The 26,530-nt window shown below is 42.1% G+C and overlaps 1 protein-coding gene across 2 annotated transcripts in view; it reads left to right on the forward strand.

Moving 5' to 3' along the window:
• EPHB6 (EPH receptor B6) overlaps positions 1–26,530 on the forward strand; it is a 66,429-nt gene that overhangs the window by 19,869 nt on the left and 20,030 nt on the right. For both annotated transcript variants that reach the window (XM_030966154.1, XM_030965340.1), the window contains exons 3-6: positions 9,188–9,252; positions 11,710–12,406; positions 24,811–24,966; positions 25,976–26,314. In XM_030966154.1, coding sequence (XP_030822014.1) covers positions 9,188–9,252; positions 11,710–12,406; positions 24,811–24,966; positions 25,976–26,314 — 1,257 coding nt within the window. The remainder of the gene's footprint in view (positions 1–9,187; positions 9,253–11,709; positions 12,407–24,810; positions 24,967–25,975; positions 26,315–26,530) is intronic.

Genomic DNA, 26,530 nt, shown 5'->3' on the forward strand with positions numbered 1-26,530 from the left:
ACTGTGTAATTCCTTGTGTAACTGGTAGAGAAACTGAGATAGAAATTCTCTCTGCAAATATGAAGTAACTGAGTGATGCCTGTACAAACGAACATTTTTTTAATTCAGTGCTCAGTCTGGAAAGTTTGTAAAGATAAAAAGAGTTTCGAAAGCACTGTGTGATACAGCTTCACAGATCACATAGTTGACCTGCCTGGTTTAAAATAGGACAGTAAAATTCTGCCTGTGGAGAGGAAACAGTAAAGGTGTCCATGAGCCGAACTTCAGCTCTCAATTCAGGGTCAGGGGAGTCAGCATCTTCATTATGACTGTACTGCATGGTCCTAAGTTTGCACTTTAAAGCTGATTTGCATCTCAGAGGTAAGTATTTTTGTTGTGGTCAAAAGTCAAATAAAAATTATATGGTAGGGGAGGAAAGTCTGATGATAACTATGTAGAAAGCTTTGCTTTAGTGCAGAGCTGTCCATAAGGAAGAAGAAAGGCTCATGGCTTGTTTGTTGACTCATTATTATATATAGCAGAAACTTGAAATTCAGGTTTCAGATTTAAGTTGAGAAATATAGGGAATATCCAGTGTGGTCTTCGGTTTTTTAGAGCTTCTTAGAAGTTTTAGATGGTGTTTAAAACACATTTCACCACCAACTAAAGAGAGTTGACTGAGTGGGAAAATGAATCAATCAATTCTTCCTAGTGTTTCTGGGGCATTTGAGTTAAAGTCTGAATGTAAATCACATTTTGTCTCCAACTAAATGTTGTTCAAACTTTGAAATTTTCTAAACCTTAATGTTAATCGTTAAGAAAAGAGGGAGAAGCTGTAGAGAGGGGAAGTAGTCAAAAGATTCCGACTATCTTCATATGAATTATGAAGAGAGCAAATACTTCTTAGGCAGAATGCCTCTCAGATAGAAAGATGGCAGCATGCTTTTACAGGACCTAAAGGGACTTTAAACACCTTCATGACTCAGAGGTAAAGAAGTTCTTGTAAGCAATTGAAATTATTTTGTTGGTATTGGTTTTAATGCATAAAAAGGAGACATTAGGCTGAATTTATTTAATACAGCTCTAGTATTTGGACACACTGATTTCACCAGGAATGAGCATGTCTGTGCAAAGTTTTCCAGACATGATTTTTACACAAAAAAAAAGCCTGAATGGGAACTTGAGGGAAGCCTGGTTTGCAAACAGAAACATTTATACGGGGGGCGGTTAGCTTTATAAAAGGAAACACAATTGCACAGAAGTTTTCATTAAGATCACATTTCTCAGTGTTTATAGATCTGCAAGAGTTTTTGAGGATTTGATTTTGAGAGCATTACTTTTGAACTACGTGCTGGGTGAAGTAATGGATTTTTCCTTTTTCTCAAAGCTACATAAAGAAATACAGTAATTTTATTTCTTTGAAAATCTATACATGTATGTAATATCACTGAAAATTTAAGTTAACATTTTAGGTTAACCCTTCTGATTTTAAAAGTTTGTGAAGCATAGAATTTCAGAATGCATGATGGGCTGCAGTCAAGACAGGTGAGAGCAAGTGATAACTTGTTAATGAAATAGCTCTTGCTAGGGCACTGAGATCAATTTTATGTGAATATTGGTTTTGCTTTGATGGAGTTCTAAATGTCTACAGCTGTAAACACAAGCAGAGTTCATTTTGTAGAACTCATTAAATATGTTCCAAAGGAATGATGTGTTCTGTCTGTAAGTGATTGCATTTATTTTACAACAAGCTCTCAAGCCTGCAGAATAGCTGGACAATCTTTCTAAGTATCTTCCAGAAATTCAAGACATAGAGAGAATAATTCTTCTGCTTTGGTAAAACCTCTTTGCATTAAGAGTATCTCTTTGGCAAAAGGGAATATGGAAGAAAAAAGATAGTGAGGTCAGACATTTCATTTTCCCCCTTTGGTTGTTGTCTTGGGGTGTTGAAAATAACATATTGATTGCTCAAATTGGCTTGCCTTTGAAGTGGAGGAAGATATACCTTCCTCAGAGGGAATCTTCAGAGTGAAAAATACCACTCTCTTTTGGTTTATTATATGCAGTTTAGTATATACAAAGAAAGGTTTAAATTAATGTCATTTTAATTCAGGGGGAAAAAAGGTGAAATTAACTTTTTAGTTTGATTGCTTGTGATTCAGATGAGTTATTAAAATCCTAGCAAACATTTTCTTCACAGTTCTTTCCTGGTGCTCTCCTGCATGCCAAAAACTTTGCTACATGCTTGGAAAGGCCGGGGCAGAGGAATATCCTGTTGTAGGCATGCAGAACATGAATGAGACCGGGCTGGATGTGCAGCCTGTTTGTAAAGGGGGAACAGACAGGGGTTTATATTTCTGGTCAGTCTCAGCAGCTCCATTTGATTCATTTTCTTCCATAATCGATTCCTGTGTAGTTCCTGTGCTAGGGACATCCCTGTTCCCAGGTTTGCACCATGCCCTGTGTTGAATCTGTTCCCGATCTGAGACTATTCATGCTGCAACTAACACTGTTTATATTCAAAGCTAATTAAAGCTGCAAAGAAAAGGAATGGCATTCTTGTAATGCAGGGTCTCTGGGACTTTCAGTGTATGCCTTGGTATAACTTTGGAAGACATAAGCTCACTTCTTAATGTCTATGAAAAAAAGCAAGCAGGAGAATGTAGATAAGCATTAAAAGTCATGCTGTGCTGTATTGAAAGTAGCTGGTTTGATGGCAGTGGCAGTTAGACCCAAGTTCTAGACTTAATAATGGGTGTTCGGAGAATGAACTTCTTAAGCTGTGGAAGAGTAGATATTATATTGTATCTCTAGGAAAGTTGTAGATAGTAATTTAACTGGATTTCATATGCAAAATTGGACCTTTTTTATTTTAATTTCTTGATGTCTGCATTTTTTGACATCAGTAGTAGTGCAACATGCTAATCCCAGCAGTTTCCTTAGAGCTTTAACAAAAGAAAGGGGCTGGGGAAGAGAAAAATACACAATCATTCATGAAGCTTAAAAACTGTGTTACCTTGCAAAAAGCTGTGTACTTCCATATCCTACACCATTTGGCTGTCATTTCTCTCTTTCACAGATGGTACATAACTCCTGGTTGGAGTGTGAGAATTCCTCTTTGCAGATGACAACTTTGATATTCTGATAGTGTCAGCATTTTGCTCTGACATAGCAAGCAGTTAAATTACATTATACTTCATGGAACTTACTAAACACATATCCCATTGATTCCAAATAGCTCTTCTAAAATTAATTGCATTTGAGAAATAACATTGCAGAAGTAACACAGGATCATTCACTGCAGAATTGACATTATGGCTTTATACAAGAAAAAATTTGAACTCATTTCTCTCATATAGATTGGCTTTGTATATATTCTCTTATATTAGGAGGCATATTCTATAATTCTGTAGCTTGGTTTTTTGTATTAAGTCATAGCTAATCTGTAAGATATTATCTTTTAAAAAATAACATCAACCTTTGTGTTGGATAGTTATAAACAAGTAGGATTTTTTTGGCTATTTCTGCTTGGTTTTTTACTTGTTTCATCAACTCTTTTTTTAAGAAAGGAGTACTTACTACAGTTGCATATGTCATTGGCTATTGATTTATTATTTACTTCACCACAATTACTGTTTAGTTTTGGAAGACGTTCTGTTGTATTTAGGGCTTCCCAAAGGTTTCACCGTGTATTGTTTCCAAATGATTGCCTCCATGAATAAATATATTTGTTTATATGAGTGATAAAAAGTTCCTGATAAAAGGGTCCTCTCCCCATGCTTAAAGTAGCACATAGGAACAGTGAAAGGCAGGGGACCCTCAATAACCTAACAGAGAAATAAGTGCCCTGACCCAGCTTCTCCCAGAGCTATCACAGGAGTGTGATCAGTCCATGGGGTGGCAGTGAACCCATTAGGTTATATCAGTGGAAGTGCTCTCTGGAACACCTTTCAGATTGAAGGAGATTATTTCCAACAGTGGCATGGTATTTATTATGGGATGTAAGGAAGATAATCTGCAGAATTTACTGTGGGTTGTTTAGAGGAGTAACTGTAGGTGTGGAAAGGGAGGATTAAGTGTGAGAAAGTAAAGAGATAAGGGGCCAGTCACATACACCAACTGCAGGTCAGTATGGCTGTCAGGCATCTGATCACCACAGTCTATCCTATCTTCTTACTAAATTCCATTTTTCACCAGTTACTTGGGTGAGGGGGCTTTGTTTTTGTGTGTGTGTGTGAGTGTGTGTGCGTATGCACATTTGTATACCAGCAACTGGATTTGAACCACAGGTCAGAGTGCCCATGAGTTGGCGCTACCAGCAGCTGAAGATCATGGAATGGATGAAAATCAAGTGCTAGGAACTCAAGGTGGACCACAGGGCATAGAATCTGTGCATCTGTGATGCAAGCAGCAAGCAGCTGGAGTGAGTGAGCTTTAATTAGTGAGTCTGTGATCTCTATAGCAAGCCAGACTAACTTGATGGTGGAGTTAGTGGGTTAGGAAGGCAGGGAAGGAGCAGAGTCTGGAGGAGGAGTGAGACACTGGTTTAAATGTGTGTGTCTCTATGAGTGAGACAAACAGAGGGGTTTATCTAGTGAGGGAAGAACTATGAGGAGGTCCAGGTCAGGTATTCTGGTCACCATAAATTCCAGGAGTTCTTTGAGAGTACTGTCTATGTGTTGTGTATCTCAGTGTACCCAGAGACGAGATGATCCCAGGGCAACTCCTGGGTAGGCAGAGTGTCGAAGACCACTTCATGGAGAGATCCACAGAATAGCAGCTCAGGAGAGCAAGCACCCAGGGCTAGCTACTGGGTAGGCTGCACCCTTAAAGCCACTTGGCAGGGGATCCCTAGAGTGCCTCTGTGTGTGTGTGTGTGTGTCAAGGGGTGTACAGACAGTGAGTGAGCTTGTCTGGCTGCTCACACCAGGAGTGAGGCTTCAGGTGAGCTTCAGGTACCAGCAGATGGAGAGACCACAGATCCAGAGGTCAGGAGGCTAAATCTTTAAGGACAGTTATTGCAGAGATCCACCTTGTATACAAATGCATATATATTTCCCGCTAGCAGACCTTAATCCTGACCAACCAGAAAGGGAAGCAGGATGAGGCCATTGGTGGTGCTGTTTCTGTTTGCATGACTGGTGAGTGCTTCTGCCTGTGTTGGTCTTTGTGGCTGGCCATTCATAGATGTGCAGTGCCTGCATGTGTTTGTGTGTGTGCCTGTTGAGGATACCCACCTAACCCTGCTATTGGTTGTGCCTGGGGCCACGGAGCTGCAGCAGCCTGGCTTGTGTGAGGTTACTGGATTTGACAACTCCTAACACTATTTTTGCATAAGCCCATGGAATGCTTTCACTTCCCAGACTTCTTAGAGAGCATTCACACACTTCCTACTTTTTCAAGGAATGATCATGGAAGGCAGAATAAGCTCAGAAATGTTTAAATTCTTTTCAAATCTGTTAAGCAAGCAAGTTTTGCTGCTTGGGGCATTCAGCTCCGTAGCAAAGCAAACTCTCTGAATGTTACCTTTTACCATAGTGCCCTTTGCCTTCTATCAGTGTACATTTGGATATATTCAAAATTCAACTGGACAAGGTTTGGAGCAGCCTACTGTAATTTAGCCTGGCCTTGAGTGGGGTGTTGGTTAAGATGACCTCTGTACCTCCCTTCTAGCTTGTTTCACTCTGTGATTCTACAGTTTTAGTAGCAGGCAAAGGGATTCTTTTACTCTCTTCTCAGGATCAACTCACTTGTCCGTGGCTGTAGTTTGCAAGGCTTTGGTTGTATAATTCCCTCTTGCACCACTGCACTGTTAAGACACCAGGGGCAAATGTTCTTCAGTCCAGAAAGCTGTTAGGCCATCTCTGCCTCCATGAAGGTTGTCTAAGGGTCAGTCATCTTTGGGTGAATTGTCATCCTCTTGCATCAGGGGATCATTTTGTCTGTAACACAAGCGCTTAATAGTCTTGCTTGAAAGTACAGGCAGACCAAAATGTGAAAATTATTAATGTGCCTATTCTGAGCAGCCTGATCTGTAATAGCTTCCATCCTCTGCCCAGTTTTTCTGGATGTTGACATTATAGCATAATGTAGCCCAAGAGATTAGTTTGTGATGTAAATATAGAATAGTACTAGCTGTAGTATTTGGGATTTTTATTTCACCCTTTCTGGCCGGCAATAACTGAGGATACTCAAATGAGAGTTTAGATTTTGCAGAGTGTAATGAACCCATTTGACTCTTCTATAAAAAGTGATGTGTTTTTTGGTTTTTTTTTAGTTTAGGGAAGAGACATATAGGAGAATTTCTCATCAGTTGTTTTTACCTTCCTTGAAGTAAAATAACAGTTGTAATATGCAATTGGAATATCATTCTTCAAAACTGAGATTAAACCAGTAGAGTAGAAAAAGAATTGTAGAATTGTCATAATTTCACGTGTTTCAAAGCCTCTAGGTTGCTCAGATACCTTGCCTGTTCCTCATTTTTAATGCAGAGTAGAATATTGCTCCAAAGATACCCTGATACCCTGAGATACCTGAATCAGTGTTGCCCCTAGCAGCATCGTGGGCTGGACTGAGACTGAGTCTATAACCTGATGTTGCAAGACCCTTGATTTTGAGCAATGTTAAAAGGGTATAAGCCATTTTTCTTCCAAGGTGGTAAATTCAGCTGAACAGATAATTTCTGTTGGCACTGAAGAGGAGCAGATACTGGTCCAGCCCAGCCCAGTGAGGATGTGAAGTGCTACTCAGTCATCAGTGCTAATAAAGTGTCAGAGTGAAGGCTTATACCTGTACACATGTAGTCATTCATACTGTTAAATTATGAGCACAGCCATGGGTTTGTTTGGCTCATGCCAAATAATCTTGTCACAAACAGTGCCTACACATAGGTCAGGGGTTAGGATGGACTGAGGACCATTCCTGGGAGGTGGTTTGGATGCAGCTGTGCACTTCTGTGGGGTTGGAATTTTTAGCCATGGGAACATGAACCATACTGTGCCTGTTGTCCTCGGAGCTAGAGAGCAGTTTAACAGCTTGTTAGATTTATGAGTGTGCATGCAGCTAGTGTGACTGGGGATGTGATTCCAGGCATACAGCCAGTAGGAAAGAGAGGAAGAACAAAAATAGTGAGGGGCTTTTGGCCGTAGGTTGCGAAATGAGATTTATGCACACAAAATTCTTGTGTACTTTTCTTATTTTTCTAGTGGTTTCTGACTTAAAGTATTCACTGTGAAAGGGACAGTCCTGTCTGCTTCAGGCTGCCTATTTCTGTTCGCTTGTAAAATACTCACGTGCTTGGTAAATACTACCTTGCTCACTGGTGAGAAGTTGTCTGGAGAATATGCTTGACATGGCAGAGCAAGGGCTACTGAGCAAGTCTTCTCTATTTCCTTTCTTCATTTCTTTCTCACTTTCTGTATGGCTTTCCATGCCCTGATTAACTGTTCTCTATTTTACTTCTAGAGTTTCCCAGGGGTAGAAGCATTGTACTTTGGTAAATGGGAGACTCAGATCGGATTAGGAAAAAAGTTCTTTCTGTGTTCAAAAATGGCCTTGTGTATTATTTCAGCATATCAAGATTATGTCTGGGATCCCGGTGGCAAAGTAATGACATGACACTGTGCAATCCCTGTGCCACACTGTGCAATTGAGAAAATAATGGGCATGGGGGAATGCCAAGTTCCTTTGCTACGAGGACAGCCTAGGGAAAACTGTGCCTCAGGGAGGCACAGGCCTTTTGCAGATGTTCTGCTGCTCAGAGGGGCTGTCTGAGCTGAGCTATCCTCGAGAACTGAGCAGCTCAGCATTTCCTGAGGTCTGTTACATAATTTTAGTGGGCTTGTACTTCAGCTGTAACCAGTAGTTCTTTCCAGTTTTGGCAAGCCAGCCCTGGTATTTTGCACTGCTTTTGAATGAAGGAACTGCATCCTCAGGGAGGTCTAAAAAGTATAAAATGTCCTGTAGGAATATAGGGAATATAGTTCAGGGACATTGGTAAAGGCTGAGATCTGTATAAACTTGCTCATGTCTGCTTTAGGATGGATGAGTCTTTCCTTTCCAATGATTAGTGTGGAGTGAATCCCCAGGGATATTGGTAGGGATAGTGACATAAGCTGGCTGTTAGGTTTTGGGTTGGATTTTTTAATCTCTTTATGGCAGGTTTTTTTTTAAAGTAACAAGATAGAAATATGAAAATCAAAATAAGCAAATAAAGCTTCTCAGAATTTAAGAAAAGCCAATTGATTTATACAGTATATATCAACACATGTAAATACCTATTCAACTGAGTAATTTTCTTATTCTGTGTCCTAAGTATACAGAGTGAAGAGCACATGCTTGCATATCACAGGGGTCTCAGACCCTGACATTCTCTTTTGGAGAATACTTTGTTTATAGTTTGGACTGTCAAAATCTCTTTTGTGTTTCTTTGTACCCAAGCAGAGAATAATTGCCCAAGAGCAGTTAAGGCTGGTATCTGATCTGTCTGCAGTAGTAGATTCAATAACAATGGAAATGCAGACTAGTTGTGGGAATAAACCAGGCCTGTGAAGTTCTGCATGTACCCTACTCTTGAGCAGTGTAATAATGCAACAGATTATTTAATACTGTAATTCCTTATAATGTAATTATAATTCCTAATACTGTAATTGTTTAATAATTTAATTCCCAGCTCCAGAACAAAATCAATCCATTACAGGATCATTTGGGTCATAAACTCCCAAAGAAATTTGGTTCCAGAGCTGGGAACAAACATGCTTTGGCCTTGTGTCCACACTTACATGTGCAGATAAAATGGGCAACCATAGTTCTAATGAGAGTGGCATGCATTCATGTAGCTCATCTTGTGTCCCACCTTTTCCTTTCCAAAAAGAGTGGAGCCTCATCTGAACTGCTCATTATGATAACTCTGCACCATGCTGTCAGTGTGCTTATACTTTGCCTGGGAAAGTCAGGTGGGAAAATTGCCAAGCAACTTGAGAATCATGAGTTAGCATGATTATGTGCCCAGTGCCTCTGCCTTTGTCTTGATCTTTCTTAATTTATTAGTATGGACGTAACCTGTCATATTTAGTCTCAAAACATGAATGTTTATTTTTGTTGTATGGAAGTCCTTTACAAGACAATCTTGAGAGGAACAGATAAGATTTTAGTCTGACTTGGAATAGCACAAAATACTTTTTTATTTAATTTTTTTAAATGCAAACAGAAATACTTCTGGATACAACTCAAGAGACCTCAGAGATTGGCTGGACTGCACATCCTTCTGATGGGGTAAGCATTTCCCTTGTCCCTCTTCTTGACCCTGTGTCTGCTGGGAAGACATGCATGCATCTGATGAAGAAAGGGAAACTGTGAGACTTGGTTTATGGATTTTGTACGTATGAAGAAATTTGAACACAGTGTGTTTTGCAAAGCCAGATTGTTAAGAGAGAACGGTGCTGAGTAGGATGCTATTGCCACATCCTTACCCTACTCCTTCACCTCTGCTCCAGAAATACTAAAGAGTTCTCCAGCCACCCCTCCAAATAGAATAGAATAGGATATTTCAGTTGGAAGGTACCTACAACAATCACCTAGTCCAGCTGCCTAACCACTTAAGGGCTGACCAAAAGTTGAAGCATGTAATAAAGGCCACTGTCAAATGTCTCTTACACACTGACAGGCTTGGGACATTGACCACATCTCTAGGAAGCCTGTTCCAGTATCTGACCACCCTCTAGGTAAAGAAATGTTTCCTGATGTCAATTTTGAACTTCCCCTGAGGCAGATTTGAACCATTCCCGTGCATCCTATCATGGATCAAGGAGAAGAGATTAGCACTTCCCTCTCCAATTCTTCTCCTCAGGGAGCTGCCGGGCAAGGGGGTCACCCCTCAGCCTCTCTTCTCCACATTGGACAAACCCAGAGCCCTCAGCCACTCCTCCCAGGACACACCTTCCAGCCTGTTCTCCAGCTTTGTTTCCCCCCTCTGCACACATTCAGAGACTTTCCCACCCCTCTGGAGTGGTGGTGCCCAGAGCTGCCCCCAGCACTCTGGGTGAGGCCGCAGCAGCGCTGAGCACAGCAGATGATGGATGATCCCTGCTCTGCCCGGCTGTGCTCTGTGTTTGATGCCCCCAGGACACGGTTCCTGCCCTCTGGGCTGCCCGGGCACGCCCTGCCGACTCTCACCGAGCTGCTGCTGCCCCCAGCACCCCCAGGGCCCTCCCTGCAGGGCGTTCTGCAGACACTCCTGTCACAGTTTGTACTTGTGCCTGCAGTTACTCCATCCCAGGTGCAGAATCTGGCACTTGTTCTTGTTAAGTTTTGTGCCACGAATGATTGCCCAATGCTCCCGTGGTGTACAAACATTTCAGTTGTGCTCCTGAGCTCTTCATGCTCCCAGGAGCAGCATACACAATCCCAGCTGGCACTGCCATCCTAGGTCTATGCCATGACAGCCCTTGGTTTACCTTCAGCTCTCCTGGTGGTATGCCCTTCCTTCATCAATTATAGATTAAATCTCTCAATCAGTTCCCCCAGTTTATGAACAAAGATACATTTCTTCAATCAGGACGCTGGATCCTGTCATGTCCCAACACACCCTGTGTCTCAGAGATTTTTCAGTGGTTACGAACCCAAGCATTTTGGCAGAGCCACCAGTCCTGAAGCCAGTATTGGTGTCTCAGCATGATTTGTTTCTTTCAAATGTGCCTTACTGCTACTGACAAGATTGAGAAAAACACTACCTGTGCTCCTGATTTTTTTAACATTTCGTCCAGGGTCCTGAAAACTCTTGATCAACTTTGCACTTTTTGTTGGGACATTATTTGTACCCATGTGAAAAAGCAGGTGTGGATAGTAGTCTGAAGGCTGTACTCAGCTCTTCCATCATCTGGTGACATTGCTAAACTGGGGCCCAGGGAGACAGCACTTGCCTGAAAAGATGTTCGATCAGTAAAAGGGTGCTTCTGTTTCACACAGGAGGGAGTCACTAATGACTGTAACTTGGTGTTGTTTCTTCTTGGCAAATGGTCTTAATGCAGATCTTATTGTGAGAAATTGGTTGGTCAGACCTTCATGAGAATGCTTGAGCAGGTTCCTTCTCTTCTGTTTCACTATGCACGTCCTCTATCGTACCCAGGGCCTTGTGCCTATTCTGTAAAGCTTGTTGAGAGGGTAAGGAGGGTTTTGTCATACAGCTTTGTAAAGGAACCTGCTTCTACCCCTCCTTATCCCTCCCTTGTGCGTTCTGCAGGCACAAACCAGATCTAGACCTGCCCCTGTAGTGGCCGTGGTGATAAGAAATGTCAGAACACAGCTCTCACTGTGGTAAAGCTAGGTAGAAGGGACTTATGCTTTAATGTGTTCTCCAGAGAACAGTGTCTTTTGCTCTGTCTCATTTGTTTGTATCATTTGTTTTGTCTCTGGAGATAAGAGATGGGAAGATAGGAAGGAAGAAAGTGTGACTCTCGCATTTTAAGATTCTCGATGTCGTGTGGCCAAGTTTGCATGATTTATGTTTTCTGTCACAACAATTCTTACTTCAGAGCTTTGACTGCTCTTCTTTACAGGGTCATACTCTGTCTAGAAGGCTCTGCTGCACATAGCATAAACAAGTTCAAATCTCATCATAGACATGGCAAGGAGAGGGGGAAGACAAAGACCTGTCCTGTATTTTTGGTGCAGTTGAATACTGAATCAATTTTTTTATTCCTGTTTCTTTTTTCTCCTCTATATCCATTGTAGTGGGATGAGGTAAGTGTCCTGGATGACAAGAAGCGCCTGATCCGAACCTTTCAAGTGTGCAACGTGGCTGAACCAGGTCAGAATAACTGGCTGCGCACTCACTTCATAGAGCGGCGCGGGGCCCACCGCGTCCACGTCCGTCTCCGCTTCTCCGTGAGGGACTGCGCCAGCATGCGCACTGTGGCCTCTTCCTGCAAGGAGACTTTCACACTCTACTACCACCAGTCGGAGACTGACATTGCCTCTCAGGACATGCCAGAGTGGCGTGAGGGCCCCTGGACCAAAGTGGATACTATTGCAGCTGATGAAAGCTTTTCCCAGGTGGACAGCACTGGGAAGGTGGTCAAGATGAATGTAAAAGTACGTAGCTTTGGGCCACTCACCAAGCATGGCTTCTACCTGGCCTTCCAGGATTCGGGAGCCTGCATGTCCTTGGTGGCCGTCCAGGTCTTTTTCTACAAGTGCCCAGCTGTGGTGAAAGGGTTTGCCTCATTTCCTGAAACGTTTGCTGGCGGGGAGAGGACCTCACTGGTGGAGTCCCCAGGGACATGTGTACCCAACGCTGAAGAGACGAGCACGACGGGGTCCTCAAGTGTTCGGCTGCACTGCAATGGAGAAGGGGAGTGGATGGTGGCCATTGGACGATGTACCTGCAAAGCTGGCTACCAGCCTGTGGATGATGAACGAGCCTGCCAAGGTGAGAGAACTTTTTTCCTCTTCCCCTTAGGCAGCAATTTTTTCAGTGGTTCTCTTTGTCAGCAATATTTGGCCCTAGCCAAAATTTCACAGAGCTGGGAGAGTAAATAATTTCTCATAGAGATCACCTTGTAGCAGCCTCTTCTCACACATTTAGCTCCTCCGACTGGAGTTGGAGTGACCATCTGTCCTGGTTTAGGAATGGTGTTCTCCAATTTGGTATTGCTAAAACCACGCTGCCACTCGCTCTCCCTCCAGTTGGAAGCACAAAAGACAAAGATCATCAGTTATGATAAGAACAGTTTACTGGAAACAGCAATGAGATAATAAAATGAACAGTAACAACAACAATATTAACAACAAAAGGTGTAAGACAGATGATTTACATGGGAAGTGACAATAAACAAATACTGATCTGATTGATTCTCTACAACACAGAAAGGTTTTCTCCCAACAGAAAGGAATGCTCTTTTCCTTGGAGTGTGAGTGCCTTCCCTCCACCCCTGTCAATGATAAGAGGTGGTGTAGAGTAACATCTGTTCCTGGTTACACCCCCACAGCCATACCCACTCTCAGCTAATGCAAGAGATTGTCCTTGTCCTGGCCAAAACCAGGACACCACTGCTTGCTGCTAGGAATATGGTTGGAAGCTCCACTCAGGCCTTAGTTACAGCTGCCACCAGAGACAGTACTGAGGGTACTTACACAGATCTAGCAGGAGCTGTCACTAGCCAGATCTACCATAATTCCGCTTCTTTACCAAGAGGCAGCAGCATTAGAAGGAAGATGCCACATGGAGGAGAGCTGAGCCCAGAGCTAATACACTCTCTGTCCTAGTTATTTTGGGCCTTTTTGCTAGTGTATAGTAATAAAATAAAAAAAGGGGAAAGGGCAGCAGACTGATCATGGGAGAGGGAAAATGTGGCTCTGTGAGCCTGTCCTGACTAGAAAAAGCAGTCACAATGATATCATCATTACCAATAATGTACTCTCTGCTCCAGGGCGAATGGTATTTCTGTGATATGTTTGTCGGAGGAAGTAGAGTACATTACATGTCACCCAGAAGTGATATTGGGCTAAAATCTGGCCAAGCCTGAGCACCCAGTCTAATGTCATGACTGTGTTCCTGTCTTAAGCTTAGGACAGTCCATTAGAGCAAACTGCTTATGTTGGTTGTATAATTTGTGTATGATGTTCTTCTGGTGCTTCCTTTAACACGCATCTACTCAAAATCTCTCAGCAGTCTAAAATGTTGCTGCGCTGCACTTAGTACTCTAAGAGATAAAAGTCACATGGAACACAGTTTTGGCTCCAGACAAAATTTAAAAGTTGGATTTATTCAAGCAAGAGTTCAACTCGGACATGGAATGTACAAATACTCTGGTTAACACCAGAGTGCAAATGCAATGAATAATTGATGTTGTCAATATTACCTTAAATTCCTGCTTCATGAAGTGATTTGGGTCATGCAAAATAGCTTTATTAAAATACAGGTCATTGTACTGGAAACTTAAAAAGCAATTAAAATTTATAAGTGCTTTTCATTTGTTTAAACTTTGAGAATAATTAAAATATGTGTGCCTTTTTATCCTGCGCATTCTGAGAGAAATGTAACTACATTCATTTAGTACTGCTTCAGAGACAGTAAGCTCTGACGTAGAGCAGCTCTGTATGGCACTAAATTTGTTGTGTGCATCAGTAGCATGACTAGTTTACAGTCTAAATAAACTGCCAGTCAATAATTTAGTTTCAAATAGTAGTCTTAAGCAGTCAAAAAAAAAAAAAAAAGAAAGAAATTTGGCTTGCCAAATAAAAACAAGGATTTAAAAAAAAAAAGTCTTCCATTTTCCATGGTATTCAGTGAAAAGCTGATGCTTCCTTGCAGCCTCATTGTCACAGAAGCTGGAGACAGATGAAAATGGTTAATATGATATGGAATAACTGAAATAATGACAGTCTATCAAGCTACAAAAGTCAGTTCCTATGATTTACTTCCTGAGATTCCATGAGCAGCCTGGAGCAGCCAATGACAACCAAATATGAACCATAATGTTAAAGGGTATTCTTTCCTCCTCATGTTTCTTGTAAACTCTTCTGGCTTGATCATCCTTCCCAATCTCTTCTCCTGCTAACAACATGTTGCTGTCCTGTCTGAATGAAGACACATTCAGCTCGTGTCCCCTTGCTTGGTGTTTCTCTTCATGGAGTCCTCTCCAGCCCTTCTCCTCTGTGTTGTGTTCTCCTTTCCTAAGAACAGATGTCCACCCTGACACAGAGCAGCCACAGTGTTCTAGAAGAAACACAAAACAAAAGCAATAGCTCAAGGGCAGATTTCTACTGATGATAATGCAGAGAGGTGTTCTTAATAAGACTGAAGAATCAACCAAGGATAAGAAGGAGAAGCAAGTTTCCTTTTTACACTTTGGTAGAAGAATGTGTGGGCATTGCCTTCCCCCTCACCATATGCAAGCCTGTGGAGTCCTTCCTGGACCAGCTGTTATCTCTTTATTTAGAACAACAAATCTGCCAAGAGCCATTCTGAGCAGATAGATAGAAAGCCTTTCTTTTCCCCCTGCCCCCTATCATGATTTAAGGTACTTTCTTTCCTTATTTTTATAAGACTGCCTGCTCTGTGTTACTATGTGGCAGATTTCTCCAGCTAAATAGAAGAGTGAAACAGCAACCTTTAGCAAGCCCTTTGGGTGATGTGGGGTGCAATCTGCGTGGGATTCACTTTTCACTTCATCTGATTAGATTTGTCATGCTGAACAGTCAAAAATGAGAATGGCAGTTTACAGAGGAAAAAAGAAGTTTGGGACCTTAGTTCCTTTTCTTTCTGTAGATGTATGCACACAGGGTGCCTTGCCATGCAAAATCATATAGGATTTAGATTACCAGATGCTTTTGAAAATAATATTTAGAATTTATGATGGGGACATTTTAAAAAATATATTTTAAATGACAGTGTAGACAAAAAAGAGAAGAGGAATAACTGCCTGATAAAGTGCTAAGCTGACTTCCAAATAAAGAAGGACTCAGCTCTGGACAGAGCTGAGCTGATTAGCCATGTGTGTGGCACCTCTGTACATACTTAACCAGAGGCAGAAAACACCAGCCAGAAAGAGGAGGAGGTAACAAGTTTGGAGTGAAAAGCTTTAAGCTGAACTTGGGAGAGGAGGAGGAAAGGTGTTGGTTTAATGTTTGTTTTTGTTTTCTCATTACCCAAATCTATGTTAATCAGCAATAAATTAAATTTCCCCAAGCCAAGTCTGTCTTGCCTGCGACAGTAATTGGTAAACAAGCTCCCTGTCTTTATAACTTATTTACCTCTGCCCACAAGCTTTCTCATCCAATTTTCTCCCTATGTCTTGCTGAGGAGGGAGAGTAAGAGGGTGGGCATTTGAGTGTTTACCAAGGTTAGCCATCGACGTGGCTGCTTCTCCTCTCTTCTTTCTCTGGATGTTTGTTTCTAAGAGTACTTAGCAAGCAAAAGGTCTGCCTGTCATCTGTAGTTGATGTAAGGATTCCATAAAATTGCCCATGTCCTTTGGTATATGCAGTCCCTTCTGATTGCAGAAGGAATCACATCTGTATTACTGATAACTACAGGAGCAAGCAACTGTGCACGGCACTGTTGGAGGTCTCATTTGGGAAGAATATTGTATGATTATTTTTGTGTTACTGAAAAATGCCCTTTCTCATCATTTTGGATAAACCTTTTTCAGTGTGTGAGGCTAAAAGAATGTTAAGATCTATGTTAAAATAAAAGATTTGATAGTCTGCTAAAAATATGCACATACTAGTAGCAAAGGGAAAAAAGAGCACAATAAGGTCTTCTTAAATTTTAATCACTTAAAGGATGCTTCTTTTAAAACCACAGGATAATTTATGTTGCAGGGACTTGTGAAAGTCATCTGCTCCAACCCCATGCTCAAAGCAGGACCAAATTGGGTTAGGTCACTCAAGGCCTGTTCTACTCTAGTTTTAGTTATTACTGAAGATGAAGATTACACAATGTCCCTGGGCAACTGTTCCAATATTTGACAACACCCATGGTGAAATTACTTTTTCCTATGTAGAAGAAGGTTTTAGTAAGATGTAGTAAGAGGTTATTACAGCTTGTGTCTGTTATCTCATGTTCTGCCACCTCGTGCCTACACCTTCATCATATCCTCCCATTAGGTGGCTGATGACAGCTGTAAGCTCCCACCCCACAGCCTGCTCTGCTTCAAACCCAGTGTCTTAGCCTCTCCTGGGTAAGAGCTTTAATTTCAAGGTAAACTCACAGCTGACAACAATGTTTAGTGCCTTGATCTAGATTACCTTTTTCAATTTTTTTTTCTTCCATACTGCTCCCTTCATTAGCTTCTTGAGCCTCCTTCTGCTACTTGCATATACATTTTGGTGCTTTTCAAGTAGTTTGCTTCTTTTCCTGTATCAAGTGGTTGCTGTCTACTCATATTCTGTCCTACCCTGCCCAAATATTTCCTCTCGTGTTTTTGCCTTTTTTTTCCCTCACACAACCCAGTCCCTGGCAGTTCTCCCACATATAATTAGGCAGTAATTGCTTCAGCTCCACCTCTTTTACCTAAAAAATCCCTTACTCAACTGATCTCCTATCAACAGTTAAGCAGGAAAGAGTTCTTCATTTATTTTATCTCAGTTGATTTGATGCTCTTCTTCAAGACTCAAAAGGCACACTTTTCTCTCCTTATGTTTCTTTCATTTTCCAGTCTCTCTTTCCCACCCAAACAGTTGTAGTAAGTGTGAAACTCTAGATCAACCCAGGGCCCTATTGCATCACTATGCCTGGCTTCTATTGCAGGCTGATCCCACCTTATTCAGAACAAGATGCAAGATGCACAGTAGCAGTTGCTGTGGAATAGCCTGGCCCAGTAGGAATTTACTACCACCAGAAGCAAGCCATAGATATATTTATGGGAAGGGGAGGGGGGAAGAAGTGTTTTATCTAAAAGACACTACAGTTTTTATTTTCTAGTGTGTATTCTGCATGCTAATTATGCTATATTTCTAGCATTTTGAGAAATGCATTGTCTAAATATCTGCATCATGATTCTACAGTATTATTGGTTGCTAACTCCTTTCCCTTATCCTGCCCTCTAAGTGCCAAACTCCATCCCTTTACCTAGGAGTCATTCTCATTTGAAGCCCTCTCTAGGTCTGCACATCCAATTTTCCCTAGGCCTTAAAATCATCTGTGTCCACTCATCCTTCTCAGGTTGACTCCAGTTCCAGCTTTGACACTGTTCATTTTCAATACTCTGACATTTAGTATTTATTCTTGCTGCCCCATAGTACACCTGGGAGCAGAACTCCTATACAAGATACAGGTCACTTGCTTTAGTCAAGAAGAGAGCAATTTTATCCTCTTCTAAATGTCTTCTTGTGTCTCAGTTCAGCTCCAAGTCATATCTGCATACAAAAAGTCAGTGTCACCTGTATCACATTCCCTAAAGTCACTGCTGAGTGTACCTAAAGCTCTGGTGAAGTTCCCAGTTGCCTTTCTTGGTCCTTCTCCTCTTGCTGCATTTTGCTTAGTTATCCAGATATTTCCTCTCTGCCCTTACTGTCCAAGTGAGCTTTTTAATGCCTCTTTCTCTACCTCTTTGGTTCTTGCTCTGTCCTTTCTTCATTTTCATTTTCTTTACCCCTCTCCCTACTGCCACTCCATGATCCCAGCACTCTTCTCTGCTGGTTTTGCTATTTGTTATTGCTAGAAGTCTGTCAGAAGCTGCTCATCTGGCCTCCCAGGTGGAACTTGTCTCTGGTGAGCAGTCAGGCAAACACAGGCAACACAGGGGCGAGTGGTGTAGGGGAAGCTGAGGAAAACTGGGTCAGTGTCTGAGATGAGCTGTGCCCAGCTGAACTGTTGTGGCATTCTGACACTGTGCCAAGATACGAAAAACGACTGAGACAAGCTGAGGGAAAAGCGCTTGCGCGCTCCAAACTCTGCCTTCTCCTTTCATAGTAGGCTTGACTTGATGGGAAGTGACAGCTTGCTCTGCCCCCTGAGGTGGTAGCTCTGCAACCCTCTGTCCCTGCATCCGATATTGTGAATCAATCAGAGCTAGATCTGTGTTTTCTTGGAAAGTCCTGGTGCTGGGGGATGGTAAGTTGCACTATCCCCAGTGACAAGGACTGTGGCTTAGCTGGTGTTCCTGTTTTGTGTGAGGTTGTTCTGCAGGAACACTGTGGAGGTGTTTCAGGAGAAGCTCCTCTTGTTCAGGCTTTCTCTGGGATGGTCCTGAAGTGATATTGTTCACTAAAGAAAAACATCCTAGTCCTGGTGGCAGTGGGCCTGCTGCAGTCTGAACATTTGTTAGGACTGTCTCCAGTGAGCACAGTCATCTGCAGAGGTTGTAGGACCACGGCAAGTGGACCTGATGCCATGATGTGCAGTAAGAAGGGAATGCAAGGTAAGATAATTCAGAAACAAATGAGAGATAGATTCTGTCTGTGTGTACGAAGACAGCCCTAGGCTCACTGTAAGTGCTTGAATAAGAGGAAGTGGCTTTTGCCTATTTAGATTGCCAGGGAATTTTTTCTCTTTCCTCCTGACTTGACTTTCGATATACTATTTATAGTGACTGGACTGAGGCAATGCCAGGAAAAGCTCCATGTCCTGGGAACAATTATTATTGCTATCTGTGGGCTAAAGTCCTGAATGCTATGGGCAGCCTATCTTAGACAATTCTGGAAAGGGATAAAGGTTCTTGTGAATGTAAGCAACTCTCTGACTGGATGCAGAGGCAGGGTTCAGGTGGAAGCAGAAAGTTTGTGATAGCTGCAGTGCCTGCCTTTCGTAGGCATTCTTTAGCTTCTTGTAGCTTGAGGCCAGTTAGTGTCTATTTTATTCAGTCCAGCCATTTTGGCCAAAATTACAGATGTAAAATATAAGCAACAAAAAACTTAGGCCATAGCATTATTTTTCCAACTATATTTTATTAGGAAGGTGAGAGAGATGTGAATCATGTTTAATCACTGTAAATCTGCTTTGCTTGCAGTATGCTATGTGATTTCATTTTGCTGTTTTTCTTCTGGAAATAGAAATACCCAGGGGCAGAATGAGAGTTTCAAAGCATGATTGTTTCTCTATATCTGCCATCCCTCCTGGAAATAACAACGTGAGATTATAGGTTTATGTAGTAATTATTTTTTTCACTAGACAATATAAAATAATCACTGTGGAGAGATCTTTCCCTCCTAAGTTGCTCAGTATTCCACTCCATAGTTCTTGGGGTGCAATTTCTGTAATGTGAGTGGAACTGGGCAAGCAAATCCCTCCCTTATTGCTTTTCTTCACACTTTTCTGTCTTGTTTAAAGTCTTTTTTTAGGCCCTTCCCTCCGAGGGAACCTGACAATCCTGTTCTCATTTCACTTCTGAACATCTGAAATGAGATGTAGTCTAATGTCAAGAACTTTCCATTCATTGTTCCTTGTCCACCCACCCACAATCATGTATGTGATGAATGATCTGGCAGTGAGGCAACCAAGGCCATAGGGCTCTATCCACACATTTTAATTGGCTTATGTTTAAGGGAAAACAAAGAATAGCTGAACTTGGAAGAGATCTCTGGAGTACACCTTAACCCCTCCCTGCAGAAGCAGGGCCATCTCTAGGAAGTAGCCAAGCAGTAGGCCCAGACTATTTTTTAATTTCTCTACGGGAGGATACTCTACAACCCCTCTGGGTAATCTGCTTCAGTGCTTGGTCACCCTCATGGTAAAAACCTGCTTCGTTGTGTTCAGAGGAAACCTGCTGTGTTTCAGTTTGTGCTCTTCACCTCTGGGCCTGTCACTGAGAAACACTGAAAAGAGCCTGGCTCTGCCCTCTTCACTTCCTCCCTTCAACTATTTATGCTCATTCATGAGATTGCTGGAAGCCTTCTCCTCCCCATGCTGAGCAGTCCCATCTCTATCAGCCTCTCCTCCTGTGGGAAATATTCCATCCCCTTCATCATCTTTATGGCCCTCTGCTGGATTCTCTCCAATATGTTAACGTCTCTAGTGTGCTGGGGAGCCCAAAACTCAGCACGGTTTAGTGTTGAGCCTAAAACTCAACACAGTTTAGTGTTGAGTTTCCAAGTGTACCCTCACCAAAGCTGAGTAGAAGCCAAAGATCATCATCTTTGCTGCAGAATTCCCCGAGGTGTCCAGAACCTAGAGTTCCTAAAGGCTGGTCTTGCTAGTTAAGACTGGTGTGAAGAACTTGTCCTGTGTCGCCCAGCAGTTGACCCATATTTTCTCTAGTCTTCCTTGAGCCACTTCTGTTCTTAGAGAAACCCTTCTCACTTTTGACATCCTGTGCCAGATGTGATTCCAGGTAGACTTTGGCTTTCCTAGCCATGTGTCTACGTGTTTGGACAATGCTTCTGTGTTCCTCTCAGGCTACCTGTCCGTGCTTCTGCCTCCATATACTTCCTTTCTGTTCTAGGAGCTCTGTTCAAACATGCAGGCCTGTTGGCATTTTTTGCCTGAATTTGTGCTTGTTGGGATGGAGTGCTTTTGCACCTGGAAGAGATTTTCCTTGCACACGAACTAGTTTCTTTGAGTCACTCTTCACTCCAGGGTGTTATCCCACGGGACTCCTCCAGATCACCCAAGTGGTCACATCTGCTTGTCCTTGAGTTCAGTGTTGTGAACTTGCTCTTTGCTCTGGTCACTGCACTCTGGATCTTTAACTCCACCATGTCATGGTCACTCTAGCAAAAGCTGCCTTCAGCCCTCACATCACCAGTGAGCCCTTCCTTGCTTGTGAGCATCAGGTCCAGGGGGGCACCTCCCCTCATTGCCTCCTCAATTATTGCTTAGGTCAGAAAGTAGTTCCTGATCCTTTCCAGGAACTTCCTGGAACCCTTACGCCCTGTTGTGTTCCTCCTCCAGTATAGTAGGCTGGTTGTAGTCCCCCTTGAAGATCTGTGCCTCTGAATGGGAGGCTAATTCCAGCTGTCAGCTCTGAGCTCCATCCAGTTTTTCACAGGTAAACATTGAATGCCATGTGGTGTAGCCAAGACATCAGTCTGCTCTGGTCTAGCACACAGGACATGTGAGCATATTACTGAAATTTGTTTATTGGTTGAACAGCTGCAGTGAAGTTTTGTTTCTTCAGTTCACTCAGCTCTAGTGGAGTGCTTATTAATGAGCCAATGTGGCTGCTTCACTCTGCTTACGTTAAATAAAGGACGAGGGAGTATTTGGCCTGGAGATGTTGGAAGGAAGAGATGTAAATGGCAACTGTATCAAAATCACTTCAAAAACAGGCCAGGTTCCTTCTTAAATGTGGTTAGGCTTTTTGGGGTTTTTTGGATTTTTTTTTTTTTTTTTTTTTTTTGGTTTGGTTTGGTTTGGTTTTTTTTTGTCTACTGCTTGTATTTGAAGTTTTTCTCAGAAGCTTGCTACTTTAGTTGGTGGAAATATTCTTGTTTGAACCTGTAATTTACTGTGAAGTCACCTGTTCTCATGCTGTCATTACTCTTGAACCTAAATAAATAATTCTTCATTGAGTGACTCTTACAGTTCTGGGATTGCACTCAAAAATAGATGTGGCCTCATCTCTTAGGTAGCAAGGAGTCAGCTCAGTGTCACAAGACAGAAGGCATTGGACCCTGGGCAGTGCTTGGGAAGACAGCAATAACCTGCTTTTGCATGTGGTTCAGACCTATAATGCCAAGCACAGTGCATGGACAGTGAAATTAGGTTTTGTGAGGCAGTTAAGAACAGGTGCAAGTATTTGATCACTAGTGTTTGTTATACCTACCTGTTCCAGAGTGTTGTCCCTATAGCAGTGTACTGCATCAGTGATATAAGCAGATAGTATTGTTAGCCATTAGCTGGCACCATGTCCCTGTCCAGAAGCTTGTGTTCTTGCTCTGTATGTTGGTTGGTTGGTTTTACAAGCAGCTTTTGAATGTTTATGTTCACTTGGAGTGACTGCCCATAACATGGATGAAATCTTGCATGGCCTTTTAAGCAACAGAGGTGCTTTTAAGCCAATAGAGGTAGCTTACACAGACTGCTTTTCTTTACTGAGGTGGTGCTACACCATTTTGTTCCATTGCATAAAACCTACAGCGCTGCACTTGTGCTTACTACCTTTGGCTAATTCATCAACAGTGTGCCATCTCTGCAGACCTCACCCCTGCATCCCCAGGCTCAACAGCAAGTTGCCAGTAGATGTTAAAAGAACTCTGTAAAAATAGATGTTTATCTATTTTAACACAACATGTTTATTTTAAAATTAATTTTATTTACTAAACACCAGACAAATTCTTCATTCACAGCTTTGCTAACTTTCCATATGATTTGCAATTGGGCTAAAGGTGAATTTACCTGAAATCTTTTTGCACTGTCCTTGTAGGGTAAATATGGTTTTGTACTTCTGTACCCTCTACAGATTTCCCTTTAGCATCACATATGTGGCAGACACTACCATTACCTGTTCATTTTCATTATTGTGACTAGCAGCCAGGTGTCCTACTTGATATCAGGCTGTAATACTGAATGAAAGAAAATAACCGTTCTAGAGGGTCTGCCTTGACAAGTGCAATGAATCTATCATAAGTTCTAAGCCTCAGCAAAAGCTCAAGGAGTTTGATGCAAGAAAAAACAGATGAGGTAAAATTACTCTTTAGGAAACTAAAGCCATTCACATTAATTTCAGCATTCTCAAACTTGAAATAAAGAAAGATCCCTGAAATTTTGGTTGAATGACTTTGCAGTGTGTTGGATGAGAACTTCCCATTCATACTACTCGTAGTTTCAGTACAAATTCATTTGCCAAGAAATGTGAATATTATATTCTACATCTGTGGCTGTTAAGAGAGCCTAAAATTGAGTGAAAGGTGTGTAGTTTATGAAGTGGATAAAATCTTACATACTCTTTCTTGTCCATACAAACATATGGACGTATCTCTCCGTATGGGAATAATTTGATTTTCTGCTGGATAAAGGCCTGAAGACAAAGGCAGTTGCACTTTTCTTAACCATCATCCATCACATGAAAAATTACAGTTTCTTCTTCCCCTTTCCTTTCCAAATGGCAGTGTATCACACACTGAATGTTGTCATTTTTTTGAGTGCTGGAAAGAAAAAATGTTCCCGTATCTAATAGCTATCATTCAGAGTTATTGAAGTCCTCTTTATGGTCTAGCCTGTTCCAGGACTGACCACTCTTATCTGTGTACATGTGGAGGTTGCTCTGTGCATCCTAGAAGAGTTTTGACAGAGAGGATGAAGTAATACAAGAGGCATAAACCTGATGGGACTCCACAGATGTTTTTGGCTGTTATTTCTGGACTGCACCTGTAGCCTCAAGGGGGATTGAACACATAGGATTCTGATTTCATATAACACCTCTATACAATATTCTTCTCTTACTTGCTTTGCTTTTTTTAGGTAATTTTTTGCTATCCTCAATCCATTGGAATATTCTGCTTGTTAGAATAGTTCTGCTCTTATCTGGGGTCTATCTGAAAGTTTCCCATTCCTTGTAAATGCTCTTTATTGTGAAATTAATGAACCAAATGTCTGCTGCAAATGAGCTTTCACCTGAGCTTGTTAGTCCATAAAATCTAAAAGAGCTGCATCTATTTATATAGAAAATCAGCTTTAGAAAACATACATAAAAGCAGTAAAAGCTGTATCCTAGCACTTCTATATAAGGTCCAAGCACATCCTATTAGGCATCTTTGCCAAACCTAGAATGTGCCATACTCCCATATTGTTAATAAATTATTTTTTCATTTTTCATTTTCTTTCCCTGTAGGATGGATTTCCATCCTTGTTTCAACTTGTTGCATATACATGTTCCTATGCATTTGCAGATTAAATTTGACTCATTAACATACTTTTATCCATTACTGGGAAGTTTTCAGACCTACAGGAAAAAAATAGGACTGCCAGTCTTAGTGTCTGCTCTTAGTTTTAATGCAAAATCAGCAATGATAGTGTATATTACTTTCAGCAATGAAACTGTTGTAGGCAGCATAAAAAATCCAATTTTGTGGCTGTGTTGGGTGTGGGGAAGGAGGTGTGGGTAACTGTTTGATATTTCAAGACAAATCGCTTGGCTGGGCTCCTTGGCTTCCCCAGTTTAAAAGCGCTTTGAGTGAATAATGAGAAGACAATTATTTGAGGTGGCCAAAGCTGTCTCAGGACTGGTTCTCTTTCATCTGTCAGTGAATCAATTTAAGCAATTACATACAGAATAAAATAAACTGTTTTGAAATGGCAACTTGGACAAAATATGCTCCATATAGAACTAAAACCAGCAGTAGCTCTATGCAAGAACTTCTCCCAGCAGCAGAAGTTAAATGTAAATTAGATTACAGTGTTTCTGAAATCTTAATTAATGATTTTCCTGCTTTTGCCTCTCCTCCTCTTAGCTTGTGCGCCTGGTTTCTTTAAAGTATCTGTGGGAGATGACCCCTGCCATCTGTGCCCTGCCCACAGCCACGCTCCACTGCCGGGTTCCCGGGAATGTGTGTGTCAGAACCGGTACTACCGATCTGCTTCGGACAATTCTGATGCTCCCTGCACTGGTAAGTGTTTGGATGAAATGTTTGAGAGCAAGAAGGGAAGTTAATGAGAGAGAAATGTCCCCAAATGATTTTCGGGGGGAGGGGGGTTGCAGTTCCCCTCTTCTCAAGACCATTGAAATAACCCAAAACTTCCCTTTGCTCCTGCACCTGACTACAGAGTGACGGTGAGAGTGATGATTCTTGGGTTTCATTACAGCCTTCAGAGGAAAATGTTCTGTAAATAATGTTTCCCTTACCCCTCCCTGTTACTGAGCTCAGCCTCTCTGTCCCTCCCCTTCCCATCTTGCTTTGTGTCTGTGCCCGGGTTTAGCAGTGCAATTCTGCTGCCTACTTCTACCTTTCTGAATTTTTCACTTCTTAGCTGCAGTGTCTTGTCCCATTCTCATCCCCATGCCTTCTTCTCACCCTCTGCATTTTCCTCCTTCTCTTCACTGTCTCTGTGCCATCAAGGGAAGTGTTGGATGCACAGAATGGGCACTTTTTCAGGTGTCAGAGTTTACCTCTGATGCCATTGAGGAATCTGGCTGGCACCAGGAATAATTGCAGGCAAAACTGGTATCCAGTTCCTGGAACAAATGCAATAGGTTAACTAAAGTCTGAGAAAGTTCAGAGATATTAGGTGCCAAAGGAGAGAATTACAGGTCTCAGTAGAGATAAATCTATACTAAGCTTGTGTGAAGTTTATAATTTCTAGGGATTGGCACTTCCCTAAACAATGGCTGTTCTTTTCGGGAAATTAAAATGTCACACCCTTGAAACAAAGACTCTTCTTTTTAATTTTGTTTGTCTAAAATGTGCTAATACAGTTGTTCCTTTGTTAATGTGTGTGCTTGATGTAGCAAAGAGTATGTTTTTCTTAGCCTTGCTCTAAGAAAGAAATGATGAAGAGTAAGAATGAGAAGAGGAAGCGACTTGTTCTTCTATTGTTTTCTCTTTGCTTTGCCTCCTGCCTTCCCACACCTCTCTCTCATTCTTTCCTGGGATTTTGATCCTTTGTTCTGCCCTCTAGGCATCCCCTCTGCTCCTCGTGACCTCAGCTACGAAATCGTAGGCTCCAACGTGCTGCTGACCTGGCGCCTCCCCAAGGACCTGGGCGGCCGCAAGGATGTTTTCTTCAACGTGATCTGCAAGGTGTGCCCGGCGGGCTCGGCGGGGCCGTGCGTGCGCTGCGGGGACAGCGTGCACTTTGAGCCACGCCAGGTGGGGCTGACCGAGAGCCGCGTGCAGGTCTCCAACCTCCTGGCCCGGGTGCACTACACCTTCGAGATCCAGGCCGTCAACTTGGTCACTGAGCTCAGTTCAGAAGCACCCCACTTTGCCACCATCAATGTCAGCACCAGCCAGTCAGGTGAGGAGACCCCTGCATCCGAGCCCCGAAGCTTCTACTCTCTCTCTTATTTGATTTGCTTTTATCTTTTGAATCCTGGAGTTTTGTCTTTTTACTTGTGTCATGTGCCTTTTTTTATCCTGCCCTGCTAGTTCCATAGTTTCACTGTTGCCTTTTTCATTCCTGCCTCACCTAAATGGGCTTTCCACTCTTGCTTCTTGGCAGAAAAACTCCAGT

This window comes from Camarhynchus parvulus, chromosome 1 (assembly GCF_901933205.1).
Source record: "Camarhynchus parvulus chromosome 1, STF_HiC, whole genome shotgun sequence".
Taxonomy (NCBI): domain Eukaryota; kingdom Metazoa; phylum Chordata; class Aves; order Passeriformes; family Thraupidae; genus Camarhynchus; species Camarhynchus parvulus.